The sequence below is a fragment of the Agelaius tricolor genome, unplaced genomic scaffold, assembly GCF_023055355.1.
Source record: "Agelaius tricolor isolate 1412-34295 unplaced genomic scaffold, bAgeTri1.0.p SCAF_20, whole genome shotgun sequence".
Lineage (NCBI taxonomy): Eukaryota > Metazoa > Chordata > Aves > Passeriformes > Icteridae > Agelaius > Agelaius tricolor.
Genome location: NW_027269280.1, coordinates 12,579,335 through 12,592,252, shown reverse-complemented (window position 1 = coordinate 12,592,252; position 12,918 = coordinate 12,579,335). Strand labels below are relative to the sequence as shown.

At 45.0% G+C, this 12,918-nt stretch overlaps 1 protein-coding gene across 7 annotated transcripts in view; it reads right to left on the bottom strand.

The window, feature by feature from the left end:
• Positions 1–12,918, bottom strand: part of MTMR3 (myotubularin related protein 3) — a 76,633-nt gene that overhangs the window by 32,141 nt on the left and 31,574 nt on the right. For all 7 annotated transcript variants that reach the window (XM_071445752.1, XM_071445751.1, XM_071445756.1 and 4 more), the window contains 4 exons: positions 12,091–12,168; positions 8,213–8,286; positions 7,757–7,846; positions 6,121–6,237 (listed from right to left, as the gene is read on the bottom strand). In XM_071445752.1, coding sequence (XP_071301853.1) covers positions 6,121–6,237; positions 7,757–7,846; positions 8,213–8,215 — 210 coding nt within the window. In that variant the 5' untranslated portion in view covers positions 8,216–8,286; positions 12,091–12,168. The remainder of the gene's footprint in view (positions 1–6,120; positions 6,238–7,756; positions 7,847–8,212; positions 8,287–12,090; positions 12,169–12,918) is intronic.

Below are 12,918 nucleotides of genomic sequence, written 5' to 3'. Positions count from 1 at the left end.
GATCATTGCATTTCTGCAGCACTAACAGCAACTTCTTTGCACATCTCACAAGGATTTATTGCAGGCTACAAGGAGTCTGAAGAGAGGAAAACAAATGAATCCATGAGGAATTACTTCAGCAGTTCTGAGGTTGGTACCAGGTATTCACATTCCAGCTTCAGTCCTGTGGAGTCCAAAAGCCTTAAGGGATCCCATGGGAGCACCTGAGAAGGCTGCAGGAAAGGCAGCAGAAACTCCAGCTCCTCTCTCATGGAAGCAGTTTTCTCTCTTGTAGGTCTAAATTTAGGAATCTTCATATATTTTCAGCTGATGGTGTTCAAAAAGAACTGCTAAGCAAGATCCCCTTCACAGATTGCTGCAGTCTGGATGCTTTTCTATGGCAATATCCAATATTTCCTCCCCAGGGAAAGACCCTTTGGCCTGTTTAGAGCAACACTTGTAATGGAAGCAGCCAAATTTAGAGTGATAATGCTGAATCTCTCCCAGTTAAAGTGCAGTTATAGACACTTCTGTTTCCTGGCATGTTTAACCAGCAGTAAGTTGGTCAGGCAACACATGAGAGCACATGCAAGCACCTTTAAAGATGAGAAAAGCCACAAGATGAAAATATCAATTTTCAGTATTACTTTTGGAACTTTACCCGAGATGGGTAAATGTTCATTATTGCCTTAAATGAACAGAAGTCATAAATCACTGTCTAAATCCAGCTAATACCTGTAATTAATGTGAAGCACAAAGCTGTTTGAATTGTTTAGTAGATTATATGGATATTGCACAAGGCAATAAAACCTCTGCTATCCTTTAGTAACATTCCAAGACTCTGATTTTTGCCATCACAGGACTAAGATGCAGCAGTTTAAGGTCTGGCTTGGGGCCCACAAGATGTGGCTGGAACAGCCAGGGTTTCTCCATATGCCTGGGCAAGCCCTTGAAGGTCACCTCCAATCAAAGCTTCGGGATAAGGAATCCACACAGCATCTTCTCAGGCACCACAAAGCTCAAAAAGTACCTCATTTAGATGGAATGAAAAAAAAGGACATTAACTAAAACCAGCAGGTAAGGAAAAGAGATATCTCAAAAATACAAACACAGGGAAAACCTCCCCAGAGCAGGGAGATGCCTGGAGCAAGCTGAGGGCAGATGCTGAGCCCAGGAGAGGGGTGAGAGCTCTGCTGGCTCTGGGAGGCAGGCACAGCTCAGGGCAGCACCCAGACAGAGCCCAGAGTGTTCTCAAATCACTGCCCAGAGCTCACAGCTCCAGCTCTTGGGATCTTTAGCTGCTCACAGTGACCCCCAGATTGTTAAAAGTCTCTTTTCCCAGCCTGGTGCTCAAAGAAGGAGTCAGGGCTCTTCATTTCTCAGTCTCAAGGTTGTTCATTGTTTCTTATCTATAAAAAATTTTCTCCTGCCCTGCTGAGGTCCGTCCAGCAGGACAGTTCCAGGCACTCTGCCTGCCCCCAGGGCAGGGTTATGTCTTTGTACTAAAAACTACCTGTACAATGTTTACAATTCCTTTCCAATACCCATCACCTGTGTTAGACAGTGAGCTTCTACTCTAAACCAATCCCAAAGTGCCACCATCACAGCAGAAGGTGGAGGCCAAGAAGAAGAAGGAGAAAGGCTGGACACACCCAGTTCCCTCCATCTTGCCTCTGAACCCCCATACCAAAACCCCAAAATCTACTTTTCCACCCCATGATAACTTCACTATTATTCTACTTAAACTGTTGTGGCTTGCTGATCTTCATCTAAGGTTGGTAATTTGCTCCATGGGTCATAATCAAACCCACAGGTGTCTTGGGCTCTGTGCCAGGGCTTCTGAGCCCCCTGGCAGGGGTCCTGGCTGTCCTGGACAGCCAGAGGGATGTGCTGGGTTCCTATACCCAGCTACAACAGGCAGGGATTTATTCATGCTCAGCCTTTCCCTTTTCCATGGCAGACAGAGCCAGAGGCAGCTCTGGAGGCACCCACCCTCCCCTGCTGTGCCAGGCAGGCTGGGACAGGGCAGTTACTCTGCTCCTTCTGCTGTAACTGGACATTAAATGACAGAAAACCCAAGGACAGGACTTGGCAAGAGGATGTCTGACTCCACAGCCCAGAGTTTGTGTTTTCAAATCTGAATTTTAAATAAAGCTGAAGCTTGAATTTCTGTCCATGTTTTCAGCACTGTCACTGGCTGAGATCTGTGACAGAACCAGTGACATGAAGGGGGCAGGAAATGAGGAATCCCTCCTGTGAGAGCCCCTCTGTGCCCTCCCCAAGCTCAGTCTGTGGCTGACTCCACCAAAGCAGCAGGACTGGGGTGCAGCACAGACACAGCCAGTGCTCTGTGCCACAGCTCATCCCTGCAGTTCATCTGCAGTTCCTTCCAAGCCTGCTTGACCCCACCTGCCACGCAGGTGAATTGTCAGAGTTCTGTCTGCTCAATGGACAGGAATGGATCTTCCAGCCTGTCTTCATGACTGGACAGCCCCACCCAGACCTAGAAATGATTCCCAGCAGGAATTTCCCCATGGAAAGGGTGGTCAGGCACTGGCACAGCTGCCCAGGGAGGTTTGGAGTGCCCATCCCTGGAGGTGCCCAAGGAAGGACTGGATGTGGCACTCAGTGTTCTGGGCTGGGGACAAGGTGGGGATGGGGCACAGGAAGGATTTGATAGCCTGGGAGGGCTTTTCCAACTTAAATGGTTCTAAAATAACTTATTTAAATCTACCACTGAGTCAAATGGCACCAACATGGAAAGTAAAGCATCTTCCCAGCTGAGTCAAGATTCCACACTCGCTTTTTGAGCCCAGTGCTGCTTTATCTGTTATCTTTTTATTCCCCAAGCCCTGTTTTATTCTTTTTTTTCTCATGTCCATCTTCATTTAAGCAGTTCTCCACCTTTTCCCTCCTCCTGGCATTCTGCTTGTGGCTCCTCTTCCTTCTGTCTGCACTCTAATGACAAATTAATTCTTCTCCTCCTGCATTATTTTTCATTTCCTTTTCCCAAAGTCACTCCTTGTTCCCTGCCCTTTCCCTGTGCCCTCTGCTCCCCAGCCATCCATTCCCCTCCACCAGCCCACCTGTGATTCCCTCACAATCTGCAGCTTTTTCTTCAGGACAACCTTCCCATTAATCTTTTTAATTTTCCTTCCCAGTCATAAAAATCTGTCCTGTGGTCCTCTTGTGTTTTCAATCTCCTTCCTGGCCATTATTCTTCTCCCAGCAAAGCTCAGTGGAATTATCTGCTGTCACTGCCTCCCTGATAACCTTCCCCTGCCCCTGCTCATCCTCCAGGCTGTGCCAGTCCCACACCCAGAGCCCGTTCCTGGAAGAGCCATCAATTCTGTCTGCAGGCTCTTCCCTCTAATAATGGCATGGAAACCAGGCAGGGAAAGCAATCATTTTGGCTTTTATAGGAATAAACATGCATTGTTATCTGAGGCAAATTACATCCCATTATAGGGAGTACAGGAGCACCCTGCTCTTGCAGTATCTTCCTACTGTCTCTTATTTAAAATTATCTCATTTTAAGTAACAGCAACATTCTACAACTCCAACTTTTTATTTTTTGAGGAGTTTTTTTAAATTATTTTGATGACTGGAGCTGTCTGTTATCTAAGAGCAGTATAAGATATATTTAGAGAATTACAGCTCTGTAGTTAGAAAAAGCACAAGTTACATTTTCAGTGCTGTAACAACCCCCCACAGCCCAATCTGTGCCCACAATTCCCAGTGGGATGCAGTGGGGTCACAGCCAGGCTGCTGCAAGCACCAGTGACCCTGACACAGACCCTGCTGTGCCCCACTGGGCCCAAAGCTCCCCAGCACCTCCCGTGGCACGCAGGCCCTGGGAGCAGGAATTGGAATTTCCTCCTCGTTTTCCCAGCTCAGAGCTGGAACAATGTCAGGGTTATGGAGCTGGCTGGTGGCCTTAACAAGCACCAGGCCAAGGCTGGGTGTCCTGGAGCAGGGGAGGAGGTGGTACAGAAGGCACTGAGGGTGCAAGGACAGCTCTGAGGGCTCCAGGCTGGACGGAGCTGAATCCCTCCCCGGGGTCATGGAACCCACAAGGAGTGTCTGAAGTAAATTTTGCTTTTAATTACAGCTGATGACACTTTGGATTTGTCTTGAAGGCCACCTCTGAGCCCTCTCTTGTCTCACAATTGTTGTGCTCTGAGTGTGAAGAATTTGGGCAGCAGGGCCTGAGGACAAGACAAGGATTACGCCACTCTCCAGCAGGGATGAACCACAGCAGCCATGGACATGAGGAATATCCCAATCCAACCATTCTTCCAAGCAAGAGGAAGCTCACACTAAAACTCAGCTCCTCATCAAAGTCCCCCCCATTATGACTTTCCTTTGGTACTGTGTCCAAAATCCACCATTGGAAAGAGATTACATGCAACCCATGCTTCCACAAACTCCACTAAAATGTTCATTCTCCCATCAATGCAATTAGCTTACAGGGAGGAGAGTGATTACACAGAAACACTCAGCAGCTGCAAAGTCTGACATTTTCTTAAGGAATCAATAGAGCTGGGCCTGGGAACCAAAGCTCCCTCATGCACCAAGATCCCTGTTGAGTCTGCACTTTTATCCCGTGGATAAATATAAGTCAACACCCCTGAATGTCCTAATCCCCCAATTTATGCATGGTCTGTGGGACCTTTTGTTTTTGCATTTGAAACACCGTGTTCCTATTAGCAGTGAGATCTAGGAAATGATCCATGGGAAAGATCTCCACACACAGCCCCTTTCTGCACTGTTGCAATGGGAACATGAACAATTGGAATGGATTTCTTTCCCAGCCCAGGTGATCTAGAGCTCTGTGCTGCTCACTGAGGTGTCACAGCACCATTCTCACAGCCAGGGAATTGAACCCAACAAGAGGGAAAAGCCACAGCCCAGGACTGAAGAATCTCTTACAGGTATTTGCTGAACAGCTGTGATGATATAAAAACAGCAGGAAAGAATCAAGATGAACTCAATCAAAAACTACTCCGTGAACATTTGAGTTAGAAAATCACCATCTGAAGGAAAATTTTGATCAACAATAACCAAAAGAATTACTATTGCCAAAATTAATGAATTAAATATGGTCTTAATTACTGAAGAATGTTTTATCTTTAAAGACATCCCAAGCCCTCCCTGCCCTGGATTTCAGCAGAGTTCATAGGAAGTTATTAGTGACATTCATATATGGTTACAAAGAATTATTTATATTCTGCTCTGCCTCATACTCTGGTTATTTCTGGTTAATGATGCTGATGATAATGAGATATCACATAGAATGAGAGGGCAGAACACTGCATGTGAAAGTCAGGGAAGAAAAATTAACAGGGGAATATTCACAAGCTTCTCTGGACTCTTCCCTGAACACAATCAAGGAACGTGATTTGGAAAACCATCAATTCCTGCTATGCTCAAAAATACTGAATTGAAAATCCCTATAAAGCAATATCCCTAATTGTCCTAAGGACAGGAAGTGCAGCTCATGCTCTAATGGCTTCTCTAATAAAGCAACTCCATCATTCCCTGGCATTCCTCAGGACACCCTTGGTTTCCACCCTGCAAGTGTCCCCAGCTGGTGAGAGTTGTCTGTGTGAGCACCAACACTGCCCAACACCCATTTAACTGTGTCTGCTGCCAGAGGAGGTGCAGATGGAACCATTTCCAGGAATGGACACAGGAATAAAACTCCCTCAAGAAATGCAATGAAGGTGAGGTCCCACTGCTGACCTCCTTACATCAAAGACTGCACTCAAACCACCACTCAATATCTGGCACAGAACTTCAGCAGCTGGACCCACTCCCACCTTCTGAAGCTCCAAGCAAGGCACAAACCAGGTTTAGGTGCTCCAAAAGCCCCTTGGAACACTGACTATTTCTCCCCACTGAGCTTGGGGACAACAAGTGGCTGACACAGCCAGCTGTGAAGGTTGAGGGATGTGACATTTCCTTATGACATCTGATTTTCAGAGCTGCTGAGTCACCCTTTGCTGCCTAAACACACATTTATTGTGCCCGAAAAATCGATTTGAACATCAGAAAATTATTTTTCATTCTTAAAAGGGGGGGGAATCACTGTACTCTTATCCCAAATTCTGTTATTGCCATTGAGATCAGAACACTCACATTGACAACAGATTCCTTGAATTTGATGTGGAGCCTGTAGTTGGAGAGGGCAATGATGGCATCCTCTGCTCGTCCCACGTACTCCGTGCTCTCCCCGTGGAGCTCAATGAACGGCACCTGCACAGGGGCAGCAAAAATCTCATTTCAGACACCATTTCCCAAAAACCTGCCCCTCCTGCAGCACAAGAAATCAAACAAAGCCTGCTGAGAATTCAGCCCTGTTATTGCTGCTGAGGAGGAACATCAGGTAAGGTTGGCTCTGAGGTTAATTGCAGCCTTTTTCTTAAATGATCCCTTATTTTATGTTACTTTTCCTGAGTGGTAAGTGCCTGGTCAGGGAAAGCAATGAATTTTTATGAAAAATATCCTCACATTTTGGCAAGCAGGCTGACAAAGCCCTTGATTTATGCTCTCACTCCTTACTTAATGGAGAGTGGCATTTCCATAATGTTATTAAATTCATCCCAAAGCAGGCAAAACATCCAGGATGAAAAATGTTCCCTGCTATTTCCCCACTATTCACCCAGCAAGCTCAGGTAACCACCCTAGGCTGGATCCCTAAATGCTACAAAGCTGAGCTTGGACAAACCAAGCATTTGCTCCCTGTTTCTCACAGTAAAGATGAAAATGCACAAGAAGCTGCTGCTTTATAAAGTCAGAAACCTGCAGTTCACTACACCACACATGGAAATTGTCACTGGTTAATTAAAATGTGACTTAAGCCCAGTTTAGCTGAGCTGGTGGGAAGTGAAAATACTCAACTTCAAACTGATCTGGCTTTACACCAAAGTAGCTTGAATCAAATAAAAATACTTTGTATTACAATGAAACTCTCCAGTTGATGCAAGAGTGTCTACATGGATCCAGGCTGGGAGAGCTGGGGGTGCTCACCTGGAGAGGAGAAGGCTCCAGGGACACCTCAGAGCCCCTTGCAGGGCCTAAAGGGGCTCCAGGAGAGCTGCAGAGGGACTGGGGACAAGGCATGGAGGGACAGGACACAGGGAATGGCTCCCACTGCCAGAGGGCAGGGATGGATGGGATATTGGGAATCAGGAATTGTTCCCTGGCAGGGTGGGCAGGCCCTGGCACAGGTGCCCAGAGCAGCTGGGGCTGCCCCTGGATCCCTGGCAGTGCCCAAGGCCAGGCTGGACACTGGGGCTGGGAGCAGCCTGGGACAGTGGGAGGTGTCCCTGCCACTGGGTGGGCTTTGAAATCCTTTTCAACCCAAACTATTCCACGATTCTGTGGTAAATCATTTGAACTAAATTGATTTCAAAAGGAAATTTGGAAAATAAAGAATTTTTAAAATATCTCTTTTTGTGCAGCAGAAGACTTTTGACTTCATAATAACCAGGTGCCAAGGCAGTGTTTAATCAGCTTGATGCTGCTTTTTCAAAACAACAGAGTTCTAAACTGTGGAATAAAACCCTACCCTTGGAATTAGTGCACAGGTAGCAGTGCTATTTTTCAGACACTTGAAGGAATTTCTTGTAACAAAATGCCCAAGTTCTCTGTCCTACCAACAAAGAAAATGAGTTTCTGTGCTAACTGTGAATTAAAATTCTAGAGAAGAGGCCAGAGACTCCATAACCAACTGCAGGCAGTGTGATTTGAACAGGAGCAGTGTGGTGGTTACCTGAAGGTTCTCATCCTCTCGGATCAGCTGCTTCCTGGGAAAAATCTGATTAGCCTGGATGCATTCAAGGCTGTGCTGAGTCTCTTCATCCTGAGGAACAAAGTGTGACAGTCACCTGCAGCACTGGCACCTGCTGCCACCTTCCCCAGCCATCCACAGCCAAGGAAAAGCTCCCACAGGATGAAGTGTCCAGAGAATCCCAGGAGCAGTAACTCACTAAAGTTTCCAAACTCTCCAACATGGACCCAACAATTTTGTATTAGCAACCAGTTTCCTTCCTACAGCCTGATGAATAAAGTCATTAGAAGCTGCAAGATTTATAGCAGCATTAGGAAAAAAGCATTAGCACTGTGCCTAAAACTCACCAACCCCACATGTAAACATTAATTCCCTCATGTTTTTCCCATTTAAAACTTTTCTGCTCTGTCACAGAGCCTACAAAGCCCCTGTGCTTACCATGACAGGCCCTGGGCAGGAGGAGGAATCCTCGTCTTTACTTGCAATACTTTGAGCTCTTCACTTACTAAAATCTAGAAAATCAGGAAAGTATAATGATGAAATAAGATTCATTTCTTTTAGCAAATAAATACAAATTAACTTTTAAAGACTGTGAATGTAGCTGTTAGAAAACTGAGAGCAAACAGTAATTATGAAAAGATGAAATCTATAGAAGCTCCCTCTCCTGAGAGCCAAAATTGTTTCAAAATGTGTCTGGTTCCTTCTGTTCATCCTGAAAAATTACCTTTGGATGTGCTGCTGGGAGAACACCTGTCTGAAGGCAGCAATTAGACCACTGTTTATATAATTTAAATTAAAACATGTTCATTTTTCTGGATACCCTGGAATTTTCTCCCAAGTTGCCTGCAGATGGTGAATCAGAAATCCGTGGGATACAAATCCAGAGGGATTGGTGGGGCTGATCTGGGTTTGGATCCTCCTGGAACAAGCTTGTTTCAACTACAGCACAAGAACTGCACTTCTTATTGGGATAAAAATCCTCATTCTGCACTTATGGCTGATTTTGGACATCTGTGGATGTACCAAAATATCCATTTCCCTGCACTGACATTTCCAAGAGTTCCAGACCAGTACACTGGGACCTGCCCTCTCCACTACCCAACAACCCCCCAAGCTTTGATCATCTGCAAATTTTTTCTGGGAATATTAACACAGTCCTGAGGTTTTTACAAATCATCCAGTTAAGAACTTAATGACTGAAGTGAATACAGGAGTTATAATTTGGGTTTGAGATTGATTTTACACTCAGCTTTTTTCATCCAGGTAGGTTCTTCCCTGTTCTGCTCAACCAGGATTCACTCAGGTATTTATGGGGTTTGCAGACTGTGGCACACAAAACTTACAAATGAAAATACATCACAAGAGTGCAGTCAGTTCTCAGCTCACATCCAGAGCTCATATCTCACTTTACTTATAAATGTATTTCAAATTATCAGTACTGAGGCTGACACAGAAAACCACTTTAATCCATCAGCTGCCAGCACTGCAGGGAGCCCTGGACACATCCTGAGCTTGGTATGGAACATTGACAGAGGGCAAAGGAGCAGCAGCTGCACATCAGGATCCTCACAAAGGTGTGTTTGTAAATCTATTTACATAACAGGGGGAAATGATGAGGAGAATCGAGCTCCAACTGCCATGGACTCACTAAAAATTAATGCAAAAAGTAGATTTAAAATCCTGGGAGAGCTGGGGAGGGACTGGGGACAAGGGATGACCCAGGGAATGGCTCCCACTGCCAGAGGGCAGGGCTGGATGGGATATTGGGAATTGGGAATTGTTCCCTGGCAGGGTGGGCAGGCCCTGGCACAGGTGCCCAGAGCAGCTGGGGCTGCCCCTGGATCCCTGGCAGTGCCCAAGGCCAGGCTGGACATTGGGGCTGGGAGCAGCCTGGGACAGTGGGAGGTGTCCCTGCCATGGCATGGGATGAGTTTTAAGGTCCCTTCCCAACCAAACCATTCCAGGACAGTAGGATATAAAAAATACCTCTTTATTTCAAGGAACTCCTTCAGCTTCACACACAATTATCAAAGAAACACCAACTTAATTTTAAAACTCTGCTTTATTACAAATTTGAAGTTTGCTTAGTATCTCTGATGAAAAGTTTTAATTTAATAGGCACTATGCTGGAAAAAATTCTTTCATACTTCAGTTTGATTAGATATATGTAATTTATAAGTTTATTATATAACCACCTACATATTAATAAAAACAGTATTAGCTTAGAAAATGGAGTCTTTTTCAATATCTTACAGCTGTGCTCCTAAAATCCAGCAGAGACTACCCAAAATACCAAGTTTCAGTGTAACTCCTGAAATCAGTGCAGAACAGCTTCTACTGTGACAGTGTGGCTTTTTCCATGTGAGAATCTTCCTTTTTAAGGTGAATTTTGGGAAAGCTGTGTGGAAAAAAAATATCTGCCTGTTTCAGTTTGGATCAGGACTATCAGATGCAAAGGGTGATGCTGCCAAGATGAATGGTACAAGGAGTTATAGGACTGGTTCTAAAGCAAAGACTTTGCTGCTGGGCATCAGTGAAATGCTTCAGCAACTTCCCTACCACCAAAGGAATGCTGAAAATTGCTGACAGAAATAGCAAAAAAGGCTGAATTGTTGCAGTGAGGCTCTCTGAGGTGCTGGACAGTGAATATTTGGAGAGAAATCTTTCCTTTCCCATCAGATCCTGAGCCCGCTCCCTCCAGCAGCTCAAGGTCACTGGGCTGAGCAAAAGGAAAGGGAAGAGCTCTGGGTGCAGCACACGCTGCTCAGGACAGCCCAAACCACACCTGAATCCACACTTCCTTCTATCCCAAAGCTTTCTAAGCCATTCCCAGCTCACCAAACTCTTCCCATGGCAACAGAAGGAGGATGCCAGGGACTGCTGCCACCTCATAAGGGCATTTCTGGCTTTAGAAGCCTTGGAAGAAAGAACATTCCTCATACCATCAACTCCAAAAGCACTCCTGAACCCTTCATCATTGCCCACCCTGCTGCTGAGGGACAGCTGGGGACAAGGCCAGCCCAGCAGCAAGTCCTGCACAAATCCAGTCTCAGGCTGATCCACACCACTTTGAGGACTGCAGAATGGAAGGAGAATTCTCATTTTGTTCAACTGCAGCTGTGCCCTGACAGTAAAACCCATTTTCCAGAAGTGAAATGGAAAGGTACAAACACAGCTCAGCTAAAAACCTGGCCAGGAAAGCAGCCTTAATTCAGGCTCCTCCTTATCAATAGGATCACATAAAAACAGCAGCCAGCTTATACACAGAGCAGTGAAATAAAACTTGGCTTTATTGGTACAAATACTGGGTTTGGTCAGGACTGAGGCCAAAAAAAGGTGATGCTATCAATTCACTGTCTGCCCTTTTACCTGCAATTCCATGTGTGTTAAATTATGTCAAAAAAGAGAATGGTCCTGTCAATTCTCCATCCTTATGTTCTGCTTGAAAGGATAAATGATGAGCAAAGGTTGTAACCTCAGACTCTGCTCAGCCTCTATGGGAACATCTTAATTACCTTTTGTTTCAGATGCACCTTCTGGTTTAAATTATGTGCATAATTAAGAGTAGCAATAACCATCTGTTTGCCAGTGAATCTAAACAAAAAAGATTAGCTAAATAAAGGATCATTTAGATTCACATATATTTAAATACAGTTGGACTTACAGCAAGAAAAACTGGAGGGAAAAAAGGAAAAAGGAAGAATCCAAGCATTTAACTTTGTTTCCTTACCTTCCCCATTGAATTCCATGTATTTTAATATCAAAATCAGACTGAGCTGACCCCTGAGCTGTTTACATACAGTGGCACAGCTGCCCTCTGAGTTTAGAATGCAAATTTTTTGGCAAAGGAACATTAGAAAATTTGAGAATTGAACATTCAGGAATGTGCTGTACCTTGAGCAGAAGATGCTTCTGTAGCAAGCTGAAAACACTTCCCCCCTTTGGCAGGTGGAAGGAAACTTTGAGATAAGGAGAAATACTCAGTTTCCCTCCTCTCAGTCCTGACAGGGAGGTTTCTCCTCTTTCCTGACACCACAGGCTGCAGGGACTGAGCAGCTCTCACCAGGACTGCCTGGGAGAGCAGCTGCCAACACAGACATTGGCACATTGGTCAGGAACAGGAGCAGGACAAAGAATTGTGTTGGAAGCTGGGGCACAACTAAGAGTCAGGAACCTTCTTGTTCAATAATTAAAGGTTGCAAACTCCAACTCGTTGAAATACTAATTTTTTATCTAAGATCTTGGAAAACATTTGATTAAATTAAGAGAATAATCAATGATGAGCACAGAATGCACAAACAAGCAGCTGATCTTACCAAAGAATGAGAGAATAAACAGTCCTCTCTTGTCCCAGAAAGTTCCAACTGTTCTCTTCTGACACTTCACATTGGCAGCTGCAAACACAAAGACAACACTTTAAAACATGAACTTCCCTTCAAAACACCACTTTTGAACCTTTATTCTAGACAGGACACTCCACTCTGGGGGGAGTTTGGGTTAATTCAAGGGGAAAAAGAAAACGTCTGAGTGCCTTGGAGTGGTAACAAGAGCTTAAGATGCCCAGAGAGGGAATTCCAGGACTGGACTCTGATGGACACCTGTGGATAAGGCCTCTCTTCTGGCAAGGAGCAGCTCTGAAATTGTGGCCACAAAGCAATTCAGAGTTTTCATAAATGAGTAAACAAAGCCTAAATTACTTCACAATGCGAGCTAGAGCAGAGAGTTTTATAGAAGATCCCACTGGATTTATATTGATCTTCAAAGTGGGTTTAATTTTACACTGCAACTGGAATTTCTGGCCCCAAGAAAGCCAATGAAGACCCCCAAAGAGTGGTTGCTGCCCACGTGCTTTGGTCCAGTGCTGCAAAAGTCCCAGGGATCAGCAATGCTCACCAGGCCACTCCTGCCAAGCCCTTTCCTTTGGATTTCCAAGTGCTCTACAAAACACTTACTGCATCAAAAATGAGATAGTGTGCCAGAAATACACATTTGTCAAAAATTAGATGGAGAAAACATCTGATCTGCTTCATTCCTACAGTCACTTCAACAGGACCAACAGATATCTCCTGTGGCATCAGAAGGACATAAAATTGAATGCTAAAATACCCAAACACTAAAATTGAAAGTTCCAGACTAACCCCATT